We start from the raw sequence: 27,062 nt of genomic DNA on the forward strand, positions 1-27,062 counted from the left end.
AGAAGATAGTATAATGCATAAAAGTGCAAATAATACTGTGAACCTTCACTCATTTTCAACAATTATCAAAACATGGCCAATTTTGTTTCCTCTTTATCACCACCCTCATCTCCCACAGGATCATTCTAAAGCAAATCTCAGATACATAATTTTATCCATAAATATTTCAATATATATGTCTACAAGAAAAGGATCGTATAAATATTAAAGTAGTGTTCCCATCTAGAAAACAAATAATTCCTAGTACAATTAAATAGACAGTTTGCAAATTTCTGTTTCATACATAGTTTTTATAGTTTGTTTATTCAAATCAAAATCCAAATAAGGTCCATACGTTTCACCTTTTATCTGAATAGAACTGGACTATTTAGTATTTGGGTGTTTGGTGACTTCGGCATAATTAAAAACTTCAAATATCTTTAATTCTGCCTTGTTAGAATTGTGGAAGCCAGAAGCCATAACCTCAACAGCAGAGACGCTGAGAACAGGAAGTGTTGACTCGTGTGCTTTTCAGAACCAACACCACTTGGCTTTACCTTTATTTAAACAGATAAGGCAGGCTAGTGAATATCTACAATATCCTAAAATTTAGATTGAACCTTTATTTTTCACCTTGTCTTCAGTTTTTCCCCGCTATGTGTATATACCAAGTAGGATAAAGAGCTTTCCTGTAATCTTCAAAGGTTTGTTTTAATACTTCCACTGACTGCTAACATAAAACCCTCAGACCGTACATGCTAAATTCAGGACATTCTATTTGTTACAATGTTTCAGAAGATTGTATTTTGTTCACGTTGTCAACTATGTTTGTCGGAGGAGGCTGATTTTGCTCAGCAACCTTGTGATAATTAATCATTTACTATGATCGCACAGCTGTGGTTATAAGTAACCAAATATGTAGGTTTGGAGCCAACTGGCCACCCTCCGGGCTCGGACCTTTGTCCTCGCCACTCCCTCTCGCTTCGTCTTCCCCCGATACCACGTGGTAGCCCATCCCGTATCCTTCCTGTCCTACTCAAAGGTCACCTCCTGCAGGATGCCTCCTGACCCTGAATCGGCCTCTCCCAACACTCCCTGTCTCCCTGTCCCCCTTTATTTTCCTCCAGCGCGCCTATGACCACCCACCACACTAATATTTTGCTCGTTTATCTTATCCTCCGACCCCCAAGTAACACGTAAGCTCCACGAGGGCCGCGGACGTGGTTCGCTTGATGCTCCATCACTAACTCGTAGAAAAGCTCAGAGCGCACAGCAGGCGCTTAATAAATACTTGTCAAACGAACCGGAGGCGCCTGTGAGGCGCGTGCACCGAGCCTCTGCTCGCGCCACGCCGCACGACGCCGGGCTCCGCGACGATTGGGCCACCGCGGGGCTACGGGGACGCAGAGGGCGCGCTCGTGGATCTGAGGTCGGCCGGCCGCCCCAGCGCGCGCTCAGCGCAGGGCCTTGGCGCCTGCGGCTCCTGGCGGCCGTCTGCGCAGACGCAGCTTTCATCTCCCTCGAGGGCAGCATGGGCCTGGTGCCCGGGTCCTCCGCCCCCGGCGCCGAGCCGGCTTTTCTCTTGGGGAACCACCGGGGCCTTCTGGCAGGAATTGGCGTCCGCGGTGTTGGAGGGAACACGCCCGGTGCATGCTGGGGGCGCTCAGGGAATGCCGGGATCGCGGGGCATGCCGGGAGCATGTCGTGCCTGGGGCATTCCGGGATTGGCGCCTCAGGGAGGTGAGGGGCCGCTGAGGCGAGTGGGGCGCGGCGGCTGGGAACTCAGACATTTGCCTGAGGGAGCGCGGGAAGCCGCTGCTCCCCCCACCCCGCCGCTTGTCGACGCGAGGAGAAGCCTGGTGCGTCGGCCTCGAGAAGCGGCAGCTTGGGGGGCATTGCTTTTACCGCTTTTAAGAACGTTTTGCGAGTCCTGTTTGCCGCCGGGAAGCAGTCGGAGCCGGGAAGCCGGCGCCCCGGGCGCTCGGCCGTCTGTGGGGGCTGTGCGGGCGGCCAGCGCGGGGTGCTCCCGGCGTCTGCAGCGGAAACGTGTTTATTCGTTTCTGAAGGTCCACTGGCGCTGCGTTTTAGGGCATCTTTTATCAGTAATTTATGGAATCGCCTATTTAGGCGAAATAAAGGCCTCGGAGACGTGTCCACCCAATACCCTGGCTGTAAGTCGGAAACAGGCCCGCGAGGGGCGCACACTCGCCTGGTCCCTGGAGCCAGCATGGACGAGGCCTTCCGGCTGGGGCGTCCCCTCTAGAGACGAGCACGGCTCTGGGCTCCACTTCTGGTGGCGGCTAGACGGCCTGGGGCCCCTGGGGGCTGGGTTCTCTGAGGCCGCGGATCTGGAGTGTTGTCGGCACCCCTTGCTTGTTGGTGGCACACCAGCAGGACGGAGTCTGCCCAAGTGGGCTCTGAGCCTCGTGGTCAGAACTCTCGTGTGTGTGATGCCCACGAAAAAAATCCATAACCAGTCTATAAATGGAAATTGGGGTGAGCTTATTCTGAGCCCGATCTGAGGACTAGCGTCGCCCTGGGCATCCTTCCCCAAGGAAGGAAGGGCGCCAAAGAGGTGGGGTGTGCAGAGTGGTTATGTACCCTCAAAGGGCATGTTTCGCATTTGGTTGAAATGTCCCGTTTACAGTAGTCACGGGCTGCCCTGTCAGCACAGCGACTGATGACAGCAGGTAGCAGGTCTGCTGTCTCAGGACGCAGCAGGTAGCCTGTCTGCTGTCTCCAGCGGTGGTCACAGGGTGGGTGTGGCAGTCAATTCCTACCTGGGGAGACATGCTTATCCTTAAGGAAATGCCAGTGCGGGGGAAGTTGCATCTTTGTCTTCAGGCCATTTGTTCTTGTCCTTTGGGACGTAGCAGATGCTTAAAGCAGACGTGCAATGCAGGCTCAAGGGCCATGGCAGGCCCTTTTGGAAGAGCAGGGTCAGGCCGAATTGGGTTTACCCCAGATGGCTTCCTCCGTGCTCCAGTATATCCTGTTGATGGCCGTTTGTCTGTCAGCCATGAGGCTCTATCTGCCAGGGTTCCCACTTTACAGTGTAGTTGTTATACAATCTCGGAAAGGAAAACAAGCTGTTGATCTGCAAATTCAGCCAATTATGAACTCAAAAAAGTTTTAAGGTAATTCTAAGTAATACAGATAAATTCTTGCCTTTTCCTGAACAGATCAATGTTGTAACACGATGTCCTGAGCAGTCTGAAGATTAACAAAACCAGGAGAGGACTGCCCACAGCAGTTTCTTGGTGACTCTGCTGTAAGATTGTTAAAGGAAAAATGAGGTAGAAAGGAATTTTAGTGGGAAATGTGTTTTAGAAATGAAGGTAACAAATTGCAAACTTTTGCCCATGTCTTTGATGCATTTTCTTTAAAATATGCACAGTTGTACCTCTGGGCCCAAGCCGTGGTCATTCTTTGCTTCATGTTTTACCTCATTCATTATCCATGCCCTTTGCTAATATGCTTCAGAAGGAGTGAATTTTAGGCAAAATTGTGAAGTAGGTTGCGTTTGCCATAGAAACGTTCACTTGTACCTCCTTTTAACTTTTCACAACAGTAAGTTTTTACGTAGGAGGGAGCAGAAAAGCAGAAGAAAGGGATGTTTTTGTTTGTAATGGTAGGAAGCATTTGATTAGGTGGTCAACACCTCGTGTGGGTTTGTTTGTGTTCGCTGTTCTAAGAGTACTTGCATTTGTAAAAGAACCAGTGTTCTCTAGCGATGAAAATTTCCACGCTGGTTCTTGAGTGAGGAAGAGTGTGGGGTCCGAGGGCGTTGCCAGCATTCCTCAGACGGCGCCACAAAGGCGTTTGGTTACTGAGATGAGACTTAAGGCAGGCCACTCTCCAGATTCCTGGGCTAATAGGTGGTTACTTTTCTACTCAAAGAGAAAATATGTTGATGTGAAAAAGTTTGTTGGAATCTCAGTTAACGTCCCCTGATGTATTTGTGCACATTAGGGAAGTTGAGCTTAAATTACATTCCAGGCTTTTTTTTTGTCTGTAATACATAAGATGGATTTCAAAGGTATGCCCTGTGAATTATTAGCTGTAGAATGTATCCCAAATAGAAGTTGTAAAGCCAGGTAACTAGTGTAAAAGGAAACTAAATAACAATTTAGAGATTTCAGTAAACATTTTCTTCCATGTAAAATGACGAAAAAGATATTCTCAACCTTGGAGTGCTTTACAGAGAGAAACTGAAACAGCAGAAGACTGTTTCTTCTTCTGTTTGATTTTTAAAAAATTATTACATTTTGATTTTTAAAAAATTATTAGTCTTAGGAAACATTTTGTTTGCCTGAAAGAAAAAAGAACGAAACTTAAGAGTAGCCAGAAACTTTGGAAGAAGTTTATTAAATAAAGACGGTATAGTAGAAGTGTAGTTAGTACCTAGAGCAGAGTAGGCATTTAATAAACAGTGCTGGATTTTTGTATTATTTGTATTCAGTTTTCTATTTGTAGTATAGAACTGCAGGTTTAAAATGCTAGATTATCTTTTTGGGATGATGAAAGTGATATAAAATGTATTCTGATGGTTGCATAACTGCGACTATAGTAAAAACCATTGAATCGCACACTTTGAATGGGTGAATCATATGTTATGTGAATTACATCTTAGTAAAACTTGTACCAAAAAAATTCTAGATTATCATTAGAAAACAAAGGTGAAATGTCAGTGATATTTAACTGCTGATGTGTGCAAACTAATTTGATTTTATTCTTATTCCAGCACAATATCCAATGTTCTGTGATGGGTTGGTATTGAAACCCTGTTGATCAGATAGTTTACCTTTTTATTGCTGTTTGTGTATTTGTTTGTTTTTGAAGGCCTGATTGCTGAGACATTGAGTCAACAGGAAAATATGAATGATTCTAGGCAGCAGTCGCTGTTCTTCCTCACACTTCCAGACTTACACAAACTCTGTGCCGTCAGGATAATACTGAGTCGTGGGGAGGCAGACACCGAGATTAGGAGTACACAAATGAAGATGTGCAGGTAAAAAATGCATTTTGTAACTAAGGCTTTCTAAACTTTTTGAGACTTGTAAGAGCCGTTTTAGAAGCATCTCCTTTAAAGCAAAATACTCATTCACTCAATCTATATACATAATTTTAAAATAAAGGAATTCAATTTTGTTCAGACTGTGTATTAGATTACATTTAGTGTAGGACTGAAAATACTTGAAATATAATATCTCACTGTTGAGTTTTTATATTGTGACTTCTTGTGTGATCTAATTTAAAATTTTTACACACATTGATGAATTAAATCAGGCTCCCAAAATCTTAGAGCTAGTAATTAATAAATATTTACCAAGTACCTACTGTTTATGAGGGTCTTTAGGAGATATTGCAAACATTTTAGATTAATATAGTTGTTTAATTTTCAGATCAACATAAGAGTTTCTCCAAGAACTATCTTAAAATATCTGACCCAAGAATTCTTTGAAAAACAGCTTAGGTGAAGCCTAAAGTATGACTCCATGATTACTGAGCACTCACCGTGTATTAGTTCCTTAAATTGTTTGAGGCACTCAAAGAAGGACTTAGAATACATGGACAAGATTATATCTGTACCTGAATTTCATGGAGAGGAACAGACACTTACAAGATTGCATAAGGGCCAGAAGTAAGAAAGACACTCTTAGAATGTCCTCCATTTTGCTCTTATTTATAAAACTTTTCTTGTCCCCATTGTGTATTTTCCCACCCAAGTGATCCAGCAGCCTGTACCTTTCCTGCTAAGGTGTAATTTGATACCTATTGAGAATTTATCTCTGACCCCTTTGGGAAACAAATAAGTAGAAAACCTTAAATGAGATTTTCTGCTATTTGCCTTCAAATGGATGGTGGCTACGCCCACAGAGTGAGGTGTTTGACTCATCATCCCAATAACTGACAGAGAGGCTGGAACAGATTGAGCAGAGACCTGGCTGTCAGACAAAGGCAGGACTTGCAAAACCAAGTACCTGCTGCACCAGGGTTTTGACAAAGATGAGGCCACCAGAAACAGGTTGGCCCATCTTACTTTTTGAGGTAACCACCCCCCACACCTCCCACGCACACACACTTGTGGTTTTTAAAATTTGTTTCCTTGATGATTAGTAATTTTGAAAATTTTCATATTTCCAGTTCTATTCACTTTTGTGTTTTTCCCACCTTTTCCTTGGCCTTTGAAACAAAATTGATGGTAATTTGAATTGTGAGGACTTTTGTTGTAAATTCATTTGACTGTTGAATATTAAACTAAAACCACTACCCACTTCATTGTGGCTTGGAAAAAAATCTCTTTTTGAAGGAAAAGAATCTAGTCAATGGTTCTAACATTAAAGTATTTGATAACTTCACTGATAGGTGCATCCTTGGACTCTTGCCTCCACTGCCGCCGGATCATCACTTAAAAATAAAGGAAAATGGAACAAATAGAACTTAAAAGAGCTGGATTTTTCACAGTGTTTAGATTTCTCCATTTCTTAGGACAGAAGTGGAGTTTTAAATGAGGAATTTAGGTTCACAGATGAAAGAGGTTGGGAAACTCAGATGCAGGGACAAGTTTTCATATTAATGTCAGTATCTAAAACTTTATAATTTTTTTAATTCAAATCTTGACTGAGTGCCTCAGTGTTCAAGATACCATGCTAAGAGATACAGAAATCTATAACACAGTCCTTGCCTAGAAGAACCTTGAACTTTTGATTGGGGCTAAGCCATTTTTGAATGCTCTGATAATGTAAGAAGAAAGTAGGCAAGTCCACTTTAAAATTAATACGTTTCATCTCCACAGGCAATTGCTGTTTTTGCACCAAGATATTCTTGCATCACCTGTGCCTGGAATATTTAGCCAAATTTGGGTAGTGATGGCGGTTAGTATTTTAACATTTTATAAAGTATTATTACTAATTATTGGGAGCAATATTGATGAAATATTGATAATCTAGGTATTAAGTATAGTTCAAATTGAAGATGGTTTATCAAGACAAATTACACTGTGTTGTAGTTTGAACCATTAACAGACTAACTTTGATATACCTGATGTTTAAAATCTATTTTTGTGGTTATAATTTCATAATTAGGTTTCTCTGTCATAAATGTTAATATAAAAACTATTAATGAATAAAATGTTATAGCATAATTTTTTATAATAGAATGGGCTTAATCCTTTTCTCATATTTTTGTCCTTTAGAATTAATATAAAGGAAGAAGTTTCTCATTCCAACAAATCTGCAATTATTTTTAAACAACTTAGATCAACATTTTTTTTAATTTGGAAATTTTATTAAAAAAAATTTTCTACACTTAGTAAAATTAGATCAAGAAACATATTTCCTAGCGCTGTATATAAGCAGAAATGATAATGACATGCCAAAAATATTTATAAAAACCATATTCTGAGATTTTTGTCAAAATCTTTCTGAAAATCCTCTTATTCTGGGATTTTAATTCCCCAAAATCCAGTGAAATCAGCATTTATTGACAATGCTGGTAAGCCATCCAAAATCTTCAGGACTTGTTTTTCTTCTAGGTTATGTGGTTACAGGTACATCTTTTATCTTCTCATCTTTAATACGGTTTTTAAGAAAGACAAGATGTTGGTGAATAAGTAGATACTAATGCTTCTTATTTGTGTTCTTTTCTACCTGAAACATTTATGGAACAAAGAGGACATTGTTTTAGAGTTCTCATAAATTCAAGTATCCTAATCTGAGCAAGAATGAGAAGAGGAAAGTAACCATCTAAAAATATATTTTGCTTTCTTAAAAAGATATTACAAGCTGTAAGAAAAATTTACAAAAATATTTAAAGTAGAAAATGGGATTATTATACGTACTATTTTGAAGCTTGCCTTTCATTTCCCCTTTACTGACCTCCTTTGGATATTCTTCTGTGTCAGTATATGTATCTTTCTCATTTTAAGAGAAAGTATTTGAAATGTGAAGTATTTCATTGTATAGGTGTATAATAATTTGACTATTTCTAATGCACATCTGAGTTTCTAGTTTTGTGCTATTATAAACAATGCTTCAGAAAGCATCAGTGAAATTATGTCATTTTTATTTGGTGGTCTGTATGGGTTAGACTCTTAGAAGTGGGATTGCAGCACATTTTAACTATAATCCAGAGACTGCTAAATTGCTCTCTGAAAAAGTTGTACTAGATCGCATTTCAACAAATAGTGTATGAGAGTGCCTATATTTCCACATCTCACGAACACTGGATATTAGTAGCCTTTACATATCTGCCACTCTGTTAGGTAAAAAATAACATCTTTTAATTTGTATTTCTTTCTTTGAGTTGCAGCACCTTGGTCTTTTGAACTTTCTCTTGATCTTCCACTTTTGTCCATTTTCCTTATTCATTTCTAAGAACTTTTATATTAATAAAGGAGTTAAATATTTGTTATATGAAATTTATTGGCCTCTTCCTTTATATGGTTTCTGGGTTCATGTCACTCCCAGAAGTTCTTTCCTCACTTTGAGATTGTACCCACAGATTCTATTTCAGGGAGAGAATGATCATCACTTGCTTCTCCAAGGCATAGAAGCTGTTAGAATAACAGCCTGATTCTGTGCCCTCTGATGTATAATGTTTAAATTCTTTGTGTATTGCGTTATTTAATAATATATTTATGTCACTTTGTAAATGTGCATTTTTGTTATAGATACCATTTTATAAAGCTGGAAAACTTAATACCTATATTGAAAAACATGGAGCTAAGGTAAGTTTTAAAGAGACTAATAGTTCCAGATACTGTGTATAGTGATTTTGTATTCAGCTTCTTTTGTCAGCAAACAAAAATTGGAGTATCTTTCTCATACGTCATTGCTATGCAGTGAAAAAACCCAACAATTTTTTCCCAAACAATTATTTTGTGCACATTTAGTTTAGAAAGAAGGGCAAAGGCTTAATTTTTGTTGGGTACTTTCTTGCAGGCGTTTTATGTGGCATACTCTCATTTACCATACATATCTTCCAGGAAGTAAATATCCCCATTTTTACAGATGAGCAAAATGAAAACCGAGGAGATAAAAATATCTTTCATAATCATATAGCTAGTAAGTGGAGGAACTAAACGCTATAGATTGTATTCTACATGGTGATGAGTTTCTGGATCTTAACCAGGAAAATATGAATACATAGGGTTGAGCACCTCTCGTGTCTCAGTTACTCAGGTTGTGGATACTTGCCTGGAGCTCCCTTCATTTCTCTGCATATATCGCTGAGACATTGTATCCTTGGTCATTCTAGCACCCTGTCTAGGCATCAGTGCTGGCCTCTGTTTCTAGATCTCATGACATTCAGGATAATGAGGTTTCTGGACATCTCCAAGATGAGATACTTTGTTTAGGTTCTAGGAGGATGTTAAGGTCTCAACAATAACCAGAGGTGCTTTGCAGTTCCTTGAGAAATCTTTGAATAACCCCAAAAGATGGTTTTGGCCATCAGTCACAACCAGTCACAAAGCAGTATTCTTTGGGAACAACGAGGGAGGATTTTAGTTAAATCTTTTTGCTGAGACAAGCTTTTGGTCATCTGAGGATTCTACTTGTCCTGAAAAGGCCATGTATGTACTGTGAGAACCTAATTTACAGTTTGTCATTCACCTAGAACTAGAACCTGGGGTCTTCCAGAGATCCCTACAAAATTCTGTCCTTTATTGTGGAAAGTATCTCGTAGTTTAGTGGAGAGCCCTTTGCTGTCTTACTGGCCTGCTTTTGGAGAATTTAATCTTCTTATTAATATGTTGACTTCAAGGTCAAAATTGTATTATTTTTTGACAAATCTGTTAGCAAAAGGATAGAGACAATATGATTTTAGAGATGAATTCTAAAGATCAAAACAGTTATTTTCTGTCTGTGAGAATAGGTAGCATTTCAGCATTGATTTAATAAAAGAATATTTATACCAAGTACCATAATTTTATGTATATATATCTTCAGATTATAAGAAAAAATGAAAAGAAACATATCACCCCTTATCCTCATATTCTAATGAAAACGCTTACTTTGTGGTCTTTCTTCTAGTCTTATAATTCACACCTTTGACTTTATTACTGCAGGGTGTCCCATGTCAAAAATGTTTAAAATCTTTTTATTTATAATATTACCCTTTTTCCTCTTATCCCAGTTCCTCATTCCTACTAAATAAACTTGTTTTGACCCCTTCACCAGACTTCCAGATCCTGAATTCTTTGTTATTCGTGAACTTTCTTCCAATCTGACTTGCTTTTCTGCCTTGTTGAGCCTTCATGATTATGCTGAGCTTTTTTTATATGGATACTTTCTGTGTAATAGTAATCATAGCAGATGTTTATTGAATATCTGTGATACACTGAGCATACTATTTGTTTCTGAATATAAAGCTATGAACCACGTAAACTCCTTGCCGTCAGAAATCTTCTAGTTGGAAAAAATTCTCTCCTTTTCAAGTTTTTGACGTTTGTGTAGAATTTTTATTACTTCTTCCATAAATATTTGGTAAAATTCACCCATCAAATTATCTGGGATGGAATTTTTCTTGTGGGAAGGTTTTTAACTACAATTTTAATTTCTTTAATATGTAGTAGAGCTATTCACGTTATCTATTTCAAGGAATATGTCCACTTTATCTGAGTTATAAAATTTATTGGCATAAAGTTACTTACCATATTCCCCTGTTTTCTTTTGCTGTAGAATCTGTAGTTATGTCACCTCTCTCATTCCTGATATTGGTAATGTGTATCGTATCTTTTGTTTTCCTCCCAGATCAGTCGTGTTACAGGCTTAGCAATCTTACTTGTCTCAGAGAACAAGCTTATGGTTTCATTGATTTTCTCTGTTGTTTTACTGTTTTGTATTTTATTGAGTTTCATTTGGGTCTTTATTATTTCCCTTCTTAGGCTTATTTTGGGTTTTGTTTGCTTTTCTTTATGTAGTTTCTTAAGGTGGAAATTGAGGCCACTGATTTGAGAACTTTCTTCTTGTCTAATATAGAGACATTTAGTACTATAAATTTCCTCCAAAGTATATGTTTTGTTTTGATTTTCCTCAGTTCAGAATACTTTCTAATTCCCCTTTGATTTCTTCTTTGATCTATGAGTTAGTTAGAAGTGTGTTATGTGGTTACCACATATTTGAGGATTTTCCAGGAATCTTTCTGTCTTTGCTTTCTAATTTAATTGTTAAGAGAACATGTTTTGTATAACTTGAATCTTTTAAAATTTACTGAGACTTGTTTTATGGCCCAGAATATGGTGTATCTTAGTAAATGTCCCTTGTCCAGTTGAGGAGTGTGTGTATTCTGCTGCTGTTGTGTTAATAGTCTCGAAATATTAATCAAGTCACATTGGTTGATAGTATCGTTAAGCTACTATATTCTCGCTTATTTTCTGTCTACCTGTTGTATCAGTTATTGAGAAAATATGGTACAGAATTTGTCCCTGACATTAGCTGAAGTGATCAATGACACCATCTTTGTCCTGGAAGGCATCCAAGTCACCAATCAGGATGGTTATGGATGATAGAATTGCTTGCCCCAGACTTCTTCCTTGTATGCCAAGGCTGAGTGTGTGCTGATACTTCCTCCTGTATCTGGGTTAATACCTCAAGCTAAGGGAAAAATCAATACAGAATAAAAGAGAAAGCAATTTGGCTTTCTAAGGCAGATCCTGATAGTTTTTGAGATTTGTTCAGCTGGTTGGGTCTGGGACCCTGGAGGTATGTTTGAGGTCAACATTTCAGGTTGGCCTCATCCTCCTGCTTAGAGTCCTATTGATAGTAACCTTAATTAAATTCTCTATGAGACAAATTGAACAGATCTAGTCCCATCCTCTGCCAACAGATTAATTGCTTGCATCCTGGGAAAATTCACCAGAAGTCAAAATGGTTCAAATACAGGGGGTAGATAATATTGGGAGGCAGTTCTTCGCTCTCTCACTTTTCTGTGTGTCTCGCTGGCAGAGGCAATTGGCAGTGTTTTCTTCTGGACTGTATTTTCAAGGATGTGTGTATAGCAAACAGCCTTGGTTCTTTCCCCAGTCCTGGGTAGTTTCCTCATATGCAAGTGCTAATCCATACTCAGCTGAATACTCAAGATCTGAGTTTGCTGATCTGAGTTTGGTCTCTGTACAGCTCTCTCCTCTCCAATACTTTGCCCCAAAATATCTAGCTTCTGTGGCCTCCCTGGACTCTCAGCTCTGTCTCCTCAACCCAAGGATCCCACTGGCTCTTCCAGGATTCCCCCTCCCTGTACCACAGCCTGGAAACCCTCCTTAATCAATATGATTGGGTAATTATAGGTTTCCTTAGGAATTGCTCTTCTTTGTTGCTTGATGCCCAACATCTTGTGAACCATCATTTCATATAACTTGCCCAGTTTTTTAGTTATTTCAAGTAGGAGGATAAATCTAGATTCTGTTACTTCTTATATCAGAAGTGAAAGTCCTGATTTTTAAGAATTTTTTACAAGATACTCTGCTGGTCGCTTGTGTGCCATGTAAGTATTTAATTGTTTTCTGATGTTGAGCTAGAGTGAACAATAATGAAAAAGATTACAATATAGTTCTGGTCTGGTTTCCTCTTTGTAGAGCAGAATACAAAGTAAAGTTTAAGATTTTAGCCTGGAAACTCTAAAAGCTTAGGCTTATTGGGCCAGGATAAGTAGGTAGAATTTGGCCATTATAGCATGATAGTAGTCATGGTTTCAAAGTGAATATAGTTTAACACCTCTCTAACTTTAGAACCAGATAGGATTGGCTATAGTGGTGACTATAACTTATATCCACAACAGCCCAGTTTGTTGGCTGGTAATCTAAACACACAGACATTTTCTCTGAATTTATAGGGACATACCAATTGTTGTAAATTTGCCCACATTTTGCCCTTTAATGTTTTTAGGTGGAAGCTCCACAAAGAGTAATTCCTGTAATTCTTCAAAACTGCCTTTCATATTCACTCACAGCTAGACTTGCTCCAGCCTGGAATAAAACTGGCCATCTCTTGGTGCAAGGTGACTTTATCTCTTTTAGTCTTTGGGGCTTTCTGAGCTAGATTACTTCTATTTTTTGCATCTGTTTTTAATTGCAAGATATGTTATTTTTAGGAAATAGTTTTTAAAGCATAGCCCAACCAAGCATTCTCAAGCAAGCCCACAACATAAATGCCGTCTCCTTATTTTGGGATTATGTCCAGAGGCCTGCTGAGGTTTCTTTAAAGAAAGATTTTTATTATACAATACTTGATGGCTAGAAAGGAATATATGTAAGCATAGAGAATTATAATAAAATGAACACAAATTACTAATATTGTTGGAACCAAAAGGCTATTTTGCATTTTGTGTTGAGGTCTGACCATTTTCTAAGTGTTTCATACCAGGAAATAAATATTTGAGGGAAGCATTGAGTATTTCTGTACTTTTAATTGAAGGCATACTTTTTGAGTGATTGTGTTTTTTTCTCTGAGCTGGCATCAGATATTCCTTTGTGTAAAATTGCATTTTAAAGCATTTTCCTTAGCTTTGGTAATTTCACATAAAAAGTTATATATCAAGCATGATTTATTAGTTACAATAATATGGCATATTCTATGAATTTTTTAAGGAAGAGAATTTCTTTCTCAGATGGGAAAGCAAAGTGCTGTTGGTAAGTAAAAATGCATTGTCAGTAAATAAAACAATATCATTAACAGTTGTTAAAAAAACAATGTTACAGATTGTGGGCTTATAATTTTGATGACTGGGTTATATCAGAATTTAATCAGATATTATTATAATCACAGTTTCACCTGGGAAATCACCTCTGGTTTAAAATATATATTCTACCTATATGAGAAAAAATTCACTTCTTCTAATTGGAATGAAAGCTATATTTGTAATTTCTCTACTTAAAAATATAACTATGAAGGAGTTTAATTCAAACATAGGCTATAATGTTTATACATTATAAGTTTATACGTTATAATTTATAAGTTTATACATTGGAAACTTATAGTGTATAGTTTCCAGAATCATATCATCAAAAATTCTTTTCTCCACATCCTCTCCAACACTTGTCATTTCTTGTCTTATTAATTATAGTCATTCTGATGGGTGTGAGGTGATAACTTATTGTAGTTTTGATTTGCATTTCCCAAATGATTGATGATGTTGAACATCTTTTTATATGCTTGTTGGCCATCTGTATATCTTCTTTGGGAAAATATCTATTCATATCCTTTGCCTGTTTTTTGATCAGGTTGTTCATTTTTTTGTTCTTGAGTTGTATGAGTTCTTTATGTATGTTGGAAATTGAACAGATTGGGGGTTCCCAGAGGGGAAGGGGGTGGGGGAGGGTGAAAGAGGTAAAGAGGCACATATGTATGGTGGCACATAAAAACTAGACTATTGGTAGTGAACACAAGGCAGTCTACACAGAAACTGAAATATAGTAATGCACACTTGACATTTACACAATATTATAAGCCAGTATAACCTCAATAAAAAAATTTTTAAAAGAAAAACATTCTTTAGTACTGTTGTAAATAAAAGCTTTATTTCTTGTAAGAACATGATTCTTTTTCTCCTTAAAAAAAAAAAAAGATTTTCTAAAGAGAGACAGATGACCTAAAATACACAGTTTACAATATAGTCTAATATAATTCATTCACTGGCATGCATGACTGTATTGCAGGTAGACATGTTCCTAAACAGTAGTCCAGAGATAGCTGCTAGGTGAAATTTCTGAGCCTGAGTAAACATTATTAATCAGACATGGTGCTTTCACCACCATTTGGGCATAGCCTTAAATCCTAGGCTAGCATCCGTAATCCACAGCTATTCGGTCTGAGTCGACTTTCAAGCTGAAGCCTCTTTGCCCTGTTTGGGCTAGTTTTATGTTTAAGTTGGACAGTGGCAGTCACTGTGTGCTCTAGCTCTAGAAGAATGGGTTCATTACCTAAATTTAGTTCCATCCCCAAATACTATGAGGAGACACAGCTGTAGGATATTAAAGATAAAAGTTTGGAAGAGCAAAATTCTTCACTCCTCTGTTAGAATTTTTTCTTTTAGTTTTACTGAATGTGATGTTCTATAGCAAAACTGACAAACCGTAAGTATATAGCTCATTGAATATTCACAAGCTAAACATATCCTTACAACCAGTCCTGAGATTAAGAAACAGAACATTACCAGTAGCCCAGGAGCCCCCTCATGCTTTCTTCCAGGTACTACGCCTTCCCAAGATAACCACTATATTACTTGTATAAATAATTTTAATTATGAGAAAGCAAGGGAGAAGACTTGCAGCTCTGTGATCTGTAATATATGTGCCAGTGTATTTGAGGGCATTTGTTAGTAAAAGACTACTGAAGTCAGAAGTATGGGATGGTACCTCTCCTGATTTAAGAAGAAGATAGTCTCCATTTTTTACATATAATAGATATCAGACTTGTAAAAGGTATTTGTTGAGTTTTCCTCTCAACTGTGGGATGACTTGTTTTTCTTACTGTAAGCGTTCCTTGTGACGCCCCACCCCCCCACACATACACACCCACATATCTGTGTTGTTTCTTACCTTTGTCTTCTTTTTGATGTCTCATCTGCAGATTGTCAAATATTGTATGGTGATGATTTGAATTTTACCATGTGTGGAAAAAAAATCCATTCTTAACAGTTTCTAACTTGAATAAATTAATTTCTTTTGTTACTAAAGTACTTAATTTGATAGGATGGATTAATAATTCCAGAAAGTTCTGTGAAATATTTTATTTTCAGTACTAGACATCAATGTAACAGAAACTCAAGTTTGTCTAAGTATAGAAGCTTACACAATCAGACTGCCACCACCTAAGGTACCACATATTTTGATCTCTATAATTAGCTTTATTATGTTCACTTAATATATTTATTATTATTACTAACATGCTAGTAGGGTTTAATTTTTAACCAAGAGTGATAAAGTTTTTTTAATCAAAATCCATATTATTAAATGCTTGATATATTGATACTGTTCTAAATCTGTTTACCCAAAGAAAACATCATTCTGTCAGTTTAATACAGATCTGATCATATTAATCCTTTCCCAAAAGATGTAAAAAGAGGTCAAGGGATTATGAGCCATTCTCTCTAATCTTAATACAGTGTTTTCTCACCCGTTAGTACTTTGTTTTCACCTCACTGAGTCATCTTTGACTCACTATAAGAAAATGTCCCACAGGAGTATTTCGCAGGGTGAGAGAACTGTAAGTGGTAAATTGTTGTTGGCTATCTACGAGCTTAAATACCCTACACATAGGACACCTGGGGACCAGAGGAAAAAGCATTCCAGGAGATGGAAGAGGCTTACAAAAGGAGAGTGGGGCTATCAGCTTGGTTCTCTTCCCTCCAAAAGACCAAATAGAGTTATAACTCCCTAATGCGTCCTCCCGGGAAAAAAAAAAATTAAAAAAATTTGGTTAAGATGTTATTCTTACAAAATGTAAATACCTTCCTTTGGAAGGGGTTCAACTTCCTATAAATCAACATAAACAAAGAAACTGAAAACCAATTAAAATAAGTATAAAATAGGACTTTTGGTTTAGTAGATAAGAGGGGAAGCATGAAATACTTGATATACTGTATAGAGGAGAAATAGGGTGAACTGAAACATTGATTATATTGTTTAAAGTGGTTATGCATGATCTAATATAATTTAAGCCTTTAAACTACTTTATAACCGTCTCTGTGGGGGTGTGTGTAAGAAATATGTGTTTTTTACTGTTTCTTTTTGTTTGCCAAATTCTTTTGAGGACTTATGCATAAAAATCTTATTTCTATTAAAAGCTAAGAGAATTTGACATTTCTCAGAGTATTATAAAGGATTTTGATACTAAGAAGAACGCCGTCATTGAGGGACATTCAATTTTAAACAACTGGTGCTATGTTTTGCCAAGGTGAGACTGCAATTTGTAGAATCTAGGGTAGAGTCAAGAAATAGTAGTTTTCTCTGATTTTGCCTCAACGTTGGTATGTGCAAAAGTATAAATTATTTTCGTGAATTTTTGAAGCTGAATTTTAACTTATAAAAAGTATTAAAACAATATTGTTATACTCACAAAAGCCTTCAATTTCCTTTATCAAATTGCTAAAATAATTTTATTATACATTTTCATTTTTATTAGATCTAGCTTTAAAAAAATTTCTAGCTATTTCACTATGAAATTACAACTATTATAATAGTATCAATAAAACTTTATAAACTTGTACATATAATTAATGATGCATTATCGTTTGATATGAGCTGAGTTTTAAGTTTGTACTATCTTCAGGAAAAAATAATGGCTCCTTTTTAATATAAATAGTACTACTGAGATGAAATTTTAACCTGCTTAGGAAAAAGAACTTTAATTAACTAGCAGCATATGCATACTAATTTAATCATTGAAGCAGGGAAGAGGTAGGTAGGGAATATAGATTTGACTGTGATTCGTTCAACTCTTAATAGCCTTTTCTCTAAAGTCTAACAATTACCACGCATACCTCTGTGTGGCAACATTTTATTAGTCATTATTTTCTGTTTATAACTAACACATTGCATCAATCCAGTTTAGTTTTTCCTAACAATTCTAGTTGTTAAGATTTAATACAATGTGTATTTGGAACTGGAAACAAATGATTAGTTTATTGCTTATGTGTAGATAGTTTCTAAATGTTTTTGAACACTTTCTAAATTGTATAATTAACTTAAACTGTATCTAAGCATTGGCTCATAGTATTTTACCAACTGTTATTTTCCATAGTATGAAAATGGGACAAATAATAAGTATTCTTCACACCACACCTCCTGACTGTCCTTTTCAATCATATGAAGATTTCCAGATGCACTGGGAGGATCTGGTAAGGAATAGAAATATGTATTCTGTTAGATAAGTTAATTGATTTTGCTTCTTGTAATTTAACCTAAGTTTAGCTTTGTCCCAAGAGAATTTCAGCTTTGTTCTTAATTTTTAGTATGGCTATAAACTTCCAGAAGATTGTGGAAATATTAAAATATACTGCAGCATCTACTTCAAAATGATAGGAAGAAGGATCTTCACATATCCTTTACACACCACCTGTAACAGATGCTCTCTGCTCACCTTATGATCCAGTCTTGCTCCTGCCCTGATGTCATCATTTTCAGCCTTCTCTATGTCCACGTGAATCCACTTTCCCCCTACTTCTTTTTATCTGCATGAGTGTTTTTTGTCTTTCTTGGTGTTTTCCTATTTTTATTTGAGGATGAGCTTAATGATATTTTTTTTTCCTTAAACGCTATTGCAACAATTTAGACAGCAAAAGGAACTTTAGGTAGGAAAAAGTTTACATGATTCCTAGTAGTAAGAAAATAATCCTAAAATGGTGCTTAGCCAAGGGCTCCCTCTGGTGGCATTTTGGATATTATTGAAAGAGTGGAATTAAAAGAATTAGTTGTTTAACAGAGATTTTTCTTTTTGAAAACTTATTTAATTTTACAGGCCAAGTTTAGAGGATTTGACTTATACTTAATGCACCCTATTGATTTAATAAAATATCTTTGTTAACATTATTTTAAAAAATCTAAACACGAAAAAGCACACAAGTGCTCGGGTGAAACTCTTGAGCTTAATTAGTACTGATTGCACCTTTCCTGTCTCTTTTTGTTCTGACGAGCTAGAGTTTCAAAATGGAGGAAGGAAGAGCCATAATGTACTATTTCTGAATTCTATGTTTCCTAACCCAAATCTTAATGTAAAGTTGAAGTTGTCAGACCTCAATAACTGCCTTTCATTAGATGCAAAGACATTGTTCCACGTCTGCAGAGTATTTTTCATCAGAAAAGCAACTGCTTTTCTCAAAGAACTGCCTTTGGAATGTGAATACAGTCTATGTGTGTTGTTTCTCTGCACTGAATTTTTCCTGTTTTTGGAGATGCAACCTGTTTATTGTTGACTGTAAACGTTTATTTCTATAATTTCTAAAGGTCATAGCGTCTTTCTTATAAATGACTTTTGGAGTATCTTAGTTTGCCAGTCTATATGAAGAGCCATATAATGAGGGTACAATGAGTTGTCTTGATTGTGAGTGTTAAAGTAGAAGAAATTAAGATCCCTGTGAAAATACATGCTTTTTAGCTTTGGGTAATAGGGAATAAGCAATATGTAAGATAGGATTTAGTTAAATGTGCCTTTTTAACAGTTTCTATTTTAATACTTTTTTAGTTCCATAAAAATTTCTGTCTCTTATGTATGAAAACTGTTCCATTGTTCTTTAACGTTGTTCACATACCCTCTCAGTTGCATCAGAAGTCAGCCCATACAGTTCTTTCCTAGGGTAGATTTGGAAGGTGTGTTGAAAAGTTTTCTTTCAGATTTAAAATCTAAACTGCCCCATATATGTGGATTTCCCATAAAGATGACAACTAAACCATGCTACTACACACAAGAACTAACTAAACCTCATGTACAGGTAAGAGTTTTCATGTCTTAATGAGTTCTGCAAACGTGCTGTGCACCTACACAATGGACTACCTACTCCATTGTGCTATAATTCTTTTCTGTCAGTTCAGTATCCTCCTAATACTGTTTGTTATTCTTATACTTATCTCTTTGTCACTGCCATTTGTTGTTGTTATTGTATTCAGTGTGGCATTATAGTAGTAGTTGTTTGCTGGGCTGTTTTTCTAATTTAGCATGAGCTCCTAAAGGGCAGAAATCATACTCATCTTCTTATCCTGAGTGCCTGGTACATAATAGGTGTATCATTAAATGTTTCTTCAATGAATTAATGATCATATAGGATAGTTTGGAAACATTGCCTCATAGAAATCTAAGTTTACTTTGAACTTCTGTCACTTCATTTGAGTCTGATTGATTGAAAAAGCCTTTGAATAATTCCATTTATAGAAATTGAGTTAATTCAATACCATTTTCCTTGTAAGATGATATGCTAAGTGAAATCTTATTTATGAAAAAGAAGTAGCAGTTAAGCAATATTAATGAAGAAAATATGGTGGCCTATCTTCACATTCACTAGAATAAGATTTCTTTGTCAAAAGAAAACAAAATTAAAAGGAAAGTTTTAAAGAATAAATCTAAGGAAATTTAATTTAAATTTTTCAACAATGATCTTTCTTTTAAATGACAATTGTGTTTTCGTCAAAAGGACAGTCAAAAGTTTGAATAGTTTGAATATAATATGAGTTATATGAATACTTCTGTGTCTGCTCACTCTCTTTTCTTGACTTACTAGTCTCCTCAGTTTATTGTAGTTTCCACTGCTCCAATGATTTAGACTTTCACATGATGTTGACTTGCTGTGGCTCAAGCACTGTGCCTAATGGCATTTTTTCAACTTTTGCTGCCATGCTGCTTGATTCATTCTCTATATAATCCTCAACTAAAATTCGCCAGAGCCAATATCTGATAGGCCCATTCATCTTTGTAGGCCAGGTCGCATAATCTGTCACTAGCAGCATGTGGATTTGATATCCTTGGGTCACAGGGGCCAACACCTCATATAAATGGCATAAAAACATGAGAGCCTAGACAGTAGGGGCTATAGGCAGGGTTATTTCCTTAGAAGGCAGTGTAGGTGGACAAATAGCAGTTGACATCAGTGTGATAATGAACCTTAAAATTTTGCCCAGACATAACATTTTTAAAAGTTTAGTTTCTGGCCAAGTTCAAATCTGAGGAATTTAGAAGAAGAAATGTGATTATATCATGCATTTTTATTGAGTATATTTATTGAATACTTAATATTTCCAGCCCATGTCTGTTTATGAAATAGTGAATCTGGACAATATACATGTGAAAATTTGCTTCTTAAATGTAAGATAACACTTAATTGGAAATTCTGGTCTTTATATTGCTGCTGATGATTGGAACCGTGACAATAAGAATTTATCCTGCTCAGTTTTATTGAGCGCCTTCTGTGTGCCAGCTGCTTTTTTGTGTGTTATCTCCTTCAATCATCAAAACAGACTCTTGAGATGAAGAATTGTTTTCCCAATTTTACATAAGAGGAAACTGAGGCTCAAAACATCCAAATAATTTAACCAAAGCCGCACAGTTAAATACATTGCAGAATTAAAACTGAAACCCAGGAGTCAGATTCTGAGTTCTGAAATTAGAAAAAGTGTAGATCTGTGGTTAGGAGTTCTGGTTCTAGAAACCCTTACTGCACATTCCTAGTAAGGATTTCTTTCTAGCAGAATTTATTTAGGCAGGTTATTTGATCTCCCTGTGCCTCTGCATCCTCAGTTATACAATGGGGCATGGGAGTGGTGTTAATAACAGCACTTGTCACAAATTGGGCTCTCTAGGAGGCCAACTCTGGAGTCCAGTGCACGTGATGTTTGTTGGGGTCTGCCCTTGAAAGCAACGCTAGTGAAGGATAGGAAAGAAGTTTGGGTGAAGGGAGAAGTCAAAAGCAAAGCAGGTGCCAGATAGTCATGGTCAACCCCCTGTGGAGCTCTGAGGCTAAAATGACCCATCACGGTGGTTCTACATTGGCCAGAATAGGCAGGCCTTATACCCCTTCCTCCATCTGCCGTGGATTTGGGCCACAGAGAGACAGGCATGTCCTGGGGCGGCGGGACCAACAGCCCTTCCTTGAAGGGGTCTGGGCAGCACATCGCCATGTCCTTTGCAGTACTTGACAGGGTTTTTTGGATTTTGTTTTAGGACTAGGTAATACCTGGAACAGTTCCTTGTACTCAGTGAGCTCTCAGTAAATGTTAGTTCCTGTTTTTGCTACACCACATGTTAGCTCTAAGATTCATGCAGTGTTAAAAGCATAAGTTTAAAAAGTGAAAAATAAATTGATCAGGCTACTTAATAAAACTCAGCCAACTTAAATTAGCAGGAGTGCTTAGCCAAACTAGGTTTTTTTTTTTAACTTATGGAAATTCTCAAAGACACAAAGAAGAAATTAATATAATAAACTCATATGCCTATCATCTAGCTCTTCCTTGACATATTTTTCGGTGGAGGATAAACTGGAGAATTTTAAAACAAGTCCAAGATATGGTCTTGTTTCATCTGTAAAAACTTTAATATGCATCTCTATCTGATAAGAGCTTTTGAAAAAATTATTTAACAGTAATTCTTTAATATCATCCAGTACCAGTTTATACTCTGATTCCTTATTTATCTCAAAGATTTGTTTTAGAGGTTTTGTTTAAATCAGAATCCAAGCAAGACCCACATAATTTCGTTTGGTTGTTATATCTCCTAGATCTCTTTTATTCTGTAACAATCCAAACCCCCTTCCCTTTTATTTTTGCCAGTTATTTGCTGGAAACACTGGATCATTTGCCCTGGAGAATGTCCCATATTCTCGATTTGAATGATTGCTTCCTTGTTGTGTCATGTCATTTAAAGTTAACGTATTCTTCTAATCTCCGTATTTCCTATAAACCTGTGGTTAAGTCTAAGCTTAACTGAATTCTGGTTCAGCTTTAATCAAGAAACACTCAAGTGGTACAATGCACAGAACCAGATTTTAATAGATAAAATGTATTTGCTCAGTTATTTTGGTCAATCCTCAAGTTTCATTTAATCATTACCTTAATTCTAGATCTCCATTAGATATTCATTCATATTTAAATATAGGTTAAAGCTTTAGTTTTCCTCTATAATTTTATGTTAATGTACAAAGTTATATAAATTGTATGTAAAGTTCTAGAAATTTGAAGTCAACCAAGCCACATTTGCCAGTGACACCTGGCAGAATAACAGTAATAATGTAGTAAAGCATGTTTTTGTTGGGTTATAACTTCACAAAGCTTTGGATTGTTGGCATTTAAGTATTTTAAGTTCTGTGAATTATTTATGATCTCATCTGCTGTTTACACAGGCCCTTTTTGTAGTGTTTTTATACATTTTGAATATAAACCTAGAGGTTTCTTCCTTTGGGCTATTTAATATATTTTAGAAATTCAAAGAATGAGTAAATAATACATTGACAGGCTAGGGGCAAAACAAACTCATGGAAATTATTTTCATTTCATGTATATTTCTGAGAGACAGATGAAGATGAAAGGGGGGTATGAATATAAACATATTTCAGGCACATATTCTAGGTAAGTTTTATCTCAGAATATAAGTTATCTATTATTATATGACTCTGCCTAGAATGAGTTTTTCTTTTGGTATCTCAAGTAGTAGGTATGTTGCTTAAAAGTTACTACAGTTTATGAAACCCAAGGGTCCAAAAAATGGCTATTCTTTGATTTTCTATAATTGATTTCAACTTAGTTCTTGAATGCTTTTGTATCATCAAATGAAAAAAAATTCAATCTAGACACTTTAAGATGACTCAGTCACTTCTGACAAAGCATCTCTTTGAGGTAGAATTTCATTCAAATTTAAGAATCATTCTTCTCCTTGTGATAGCATCTATGTACAGGGGAAAGTCTGTGTAGGGTGAGGGCAGTGGTGTGTGATGAAGTGCATTTGGTGTGCTTGCCAAATATGGTCCACATCAGGAGAGTCAGTGCCCTAAGCTCTGTTTCTGGACACTTGCAAAGCTGGTGAGTGGACACTTGGACTCCTGCTAACTCTGCAACCGAAAAACCAAAGACGTTCATAAGTAAGCTTTTCAGCAGAAACTGTGGAAGTGTGGCTCTACCTCATTTCTTCCTTCCAAGTATTGTGTGGGTGCCTCTGCTCGGTTGATCCTAAATCACATCCTGAACCCTACCTGTGAAGGAGAAAATGTCCATTCTAGATTTCCAGGCTCTAGAAGAGCACTAAGAAGGAGGGTGCAATGGATGTTGAACATCAGTCCACTATGTCCATCACACAGTCATAGCTGGGGATTGGGGTCGGGGAGCATTCACTTCTTGACTTGGATTGGTCTGATGGTGGTAGTGTCTGCTCATATGGTATCTTGACAAAGATGCTGTTCAAGGTTTTCTCCTAGCTGCCTTGTACAGATGATCTTCAGAAGAGCAGCTGCATCCCCTCTTCAGTCTCTCCAGAGGTACCTGTCAAGTCCTGTTACAGGTTGAACTGTGTGCCCCCCCCCCCCAAAAAATTGATATGTTGAATAGTACCTCAGGATGTGACCTTGTTTGAAGTAGGGCCATTGCAGATATAATTAAGATGAAGTCATACTGGAATAGGATGCACCCCCAAATCCAGTATGACTAGTGTTCTTATAAAAAGGGGAAATTTGGACACACACACATATGGCAGGATAATGCCATGTGAATATGAAGATGGTTATCTGCAAGTCAAGGAGAGAGGTCTGGAATAGATCCTTTCTTCATGGCCCCAACCCTGCCAGCACCTTAATTTCAGACTTCTAGCCTCCAGAACATTGAGAGAATACATTTCTGTTGTTTAAGTCACCCAGTTTCTGGTATTTTTTACAGCAGCCCTGTCAAGCTAAATCAACTCCTTCTTGATGCACACTTTTCCACTCAGGCTGGCAATCTCCAGGCGTTATCAGTCAGCTCTTATTCCTTAGTTAACTTCTGTATCCCTTCACTCAGGGTCAGGAAACCTGGCTCAGTCCTTGTTTTGCCCTCTGAAAATTATGGGGAATTAAGGAGGAGTGTCTTCTTGCCCTGCTGACACGGGTGAGCCTCCAACTTTAGAAGCCTACAGACAAGAAGTGAGCTCTATTTTCAGTATCACCCCAAACCTCACCCAAGATTTTCATGGGGTCTTCCGCCTTCTCCCAAGAATAGTCAAGGTGGGGGAATTCTTGTACTCTATGATAACTTTGTATTATGTCAGCTTCAGAACACTGGGAGTCTGTTTCCCTAAATTCCTTTTTCTACATAGTTCTGGCTTAGGGTTGCATGCGATTAGGAAGGTGGAGGTGATCCAAAGCCACGTGCACACTTAGAAGGTCTGTTCGAGGCCAGTATCGCAACTCAAGACTCACTGGGGATGCGCTATGGCCAGATAGTATTGTGATTCCACTTATATGAGGTACTAAGAATGGACAAATTCATAGGCACAGAAAGTAGAATGGTGGTTACCGGAGGCTGCAAGGAGAGGGAAATGGAGTTAACTGCTTAAAGACTACAAAGTTTCTGTTTGGGATGAAGAAAAATTTTTGGAAATACGTAGTGGTGATGGTTACACAACAGAAGAACAATGAGGAATGTACTTAATGTCACTGAATTATATACTTAAAAATTTCTAAAATGGTAAATTTTATGTTCTATATGTGTATGTTACCACAACTTTTTAAAAAAGACTATATACACTTGTTTCTCTGATGCACCTAACAAGTCAGTTTAACAAATACTTGCTGCATTGCTAGCAGGTACCAGGCACTCTGGTAGGAAATGAGAGTACAAAATTATTTACACAGTCGCTGCCCAGTAGTCAAGATCCTGCTTATTATTCTTAAAGGCCTAGTGTAGATGCAACCACCTCCTCCATTAATTTAATTTCTTTGAACAAGTATTTTGTAGTAACTGTGAGAAAGATTTAAGAATGTGGAGGATATGAAAATAAATGTCTTGGTTCCTACCCTTGAAGAGTCTGGTATCTACTTGGGGAGATGGAACATGCACACTGAAAGTAAGGGCACTACCTTGTACTATTTTGGGCTGACAAATAAATACTGATAGCAGATCCTTGGGGAGATAAGGGGGCAAGAAAAGGAGAGAAAAGGGAAAGACATTCTGAACGAGTCAGCAGCAAGAGCACGTTTGAAGGACAATGGGTAGCTCAGTGTATAGTTTTCATAGTGGATTTATATAGAATTTAGAACATATCTTCATCTTGAAAAGGTGGTATCTAAAGAAGGTTACATACCATAAGAGATGTACACATTTCCTCACGAAGACTCATTTGTTTTTCTTTATATGTTCTATATATTGTAGTGTTACTTTATATTCTTATTTTGATGATATTTTGTATCATTTCTTTTCCATTAAGGATATTACTACATTTTAAAAATTTCCTAATCTCTACCTTTTCAGGAAAATAAAGTCAAGCCACCCAATCTGACCACTAAGCAAATGTTCAGGTCCTCTCTGACTCAGGCCCCTTCCACAAGACCCGCCCTGGCTCAGAGTCTTCTACCATGTTCAGTAGCCACGGACCACAAGGTGGAGCTTTCGGTCAGCCAGCCAAAGCCCTGCACATCCTCAACTCTGCACCTCCAGCCAGAATCTGTTCAGAGCAGAAAGAAAGCCCTGTCTTATAAGACACCACACGTACGTTTGGAAGTACCAAAGCCCAACAGAGGAAATACTCAAGCTCAAGACACAAATTTTAGCTCCCGCAGTAATAGCACCCCTAAATTCGTACCAGTTTTCAAAACTCAGTCGTTACAGATGAACAAAAATGTCTTAGAACCTGGCAGCCTGAAAAGAAAACAGCATGTTGTTACAGAATCTAAATTGTTTTCACTTAAAACTAGTGTGATCCAGGATGAAAAACTGATTTTAGATGCAACCAAAAAAAAGAGAACTAGTAGTAACATTCAGATGAATGCTAGAAATTTAAATCAGAAGACTTCTAGACCTCTGCAAGAAAAAAACACTGAGTCCTATGAAAACATGACAAAATATCCCCCTTCTGATGGAAAATGGACTGTGAGTTTAAATGTAGGTAAAAAACTATCTGATAGTTCAGTATTTCAGATGTTAAATAACAATTTAGGTGTAATAAAAAGTGCTGTTGACTTTCGAGTTAATGGAAAAGAAAATTTAACAAGCAAATATATAACACAAACTTTAGGGAAAGGCCACAAGTCACTGAAAGTGAAAAGACAACCACACATTTTTGAATCAGGCACAGAAATGGAAGATCCCCAACTACCACAGCGGCAATCAGGAAATCAAACTAAAGAAGTTGATGTAAGTGACCACCAACTGGTAGTGAGCAGAACAGTCCACAGGTCTAAAAGAAAGTTATGGCAGGAATCTTCAGAAACTTCAAAGAAGCCTCATTCCAATACTATCCATTGTAGGCAATCCAGTTCTTCTAGGAACCAGGTAAAAAACCAGTTTTAATCTGGGGATATTCATCATATGGTAGACCTTTAAAATCCCTAAACAAAGATTTACATGATTTTCCCAAGATCATCTAGAAACGTATTAAGAAACAGAATATCTACCCTAACACAATGGCAAGTATTTACAGCTA

At 37.2% G+C, this 27,062-nt stretch overlaps 1 protein-coding gene across 10 annotated transcripts in view; it reads left to right on the plus strand.

Annotated features, from left to right (window-relative positions):
* Nucleotides 1-1,369: 1,369 nt before the first annotated feature.
* C8H18orf63 (chromosome 8 C18orf63 homolog) overlaps nucleotides 1,370-27,062 on the plus strand; it is a 47,239-nt gene continuing 21,546 nt past the window's right edge. For 4 of the 10 annotated variants that reach the window (XR_011441620.1, XM_070275862.1, XM_070275863.1 and 1 more), the window contains exons 1-12: nucleotides 1,370-1,719; nucleotides 4,822-4,990; nucleotides 6,779-6,857; nucleotides 8,654-8,710; nucleotides 12,867-12,978; nucleotides 13,568-13,609; nucleotides 15,718-15,794; nucleotides 16,765-16,874; nucleotides 17,721-17,817; nucleotides 17,932-18,017; nucleotides 19,224-19,407; nucleotides 25,892-26,911. Coding sequence is in view for 7 of the 10 variants with exons in the window: in XM_070275862.1 (XP_070131963.1) it covers nucleotides 1,650-1,719; nucleotides 4,822-4,990; nucleotides 6,779-6,857; nucleotides 8,654-8,710; nucleotides 12,867-12,978; nucleotides 13,568-13,609; nucleotides 15,718-15,794; nucleotides 16,765-16,874; nucleotides 17,721-17,817; nucleotides 17,932-18,017; nucleotides 19,224-19,407; nucleotides 25,892-26,911 (2,103 nt within the window). In the remaining 3 variants the exon portion in view is untranslated. Of the gene's footprint in view, nucleotides 2,151-4,821; nucleotides 4,991-6,778; nucleotides 6,858-8,653; nucleotides 8,711-12,866; nucleotides 12,979-13,567; nucleotides 13,610-15,717; nucleotides 15,795-16,764; nucleotides 16,875-17,720; nucleotides 17,818-17,931; nucleotides 18,018-19,223; nucleotides 19,408-25,891; nucleotides 26,912-27,062 lie in introns of all 10 variants that reach the window. The other 6 variants (XR_011441621.1, XR_011441622.1, XM_070275865.1 and 3 more) reach the window with 4 other exon arrangements.

This window comes from Equus caballus, chromosome 8 (assembly GCF_041296265.1).
Source record: "Equus caballus isolate H_3958 breed thoroughbred chromosome 8, TB-T2T, whole genome shotgun sequence".
NCBI classification, from domain to species: Eukaryota; Metazoa; Chordata; class Mammalia; order Perissodactyla; family Equidae; genus Equus; species Equus caballus.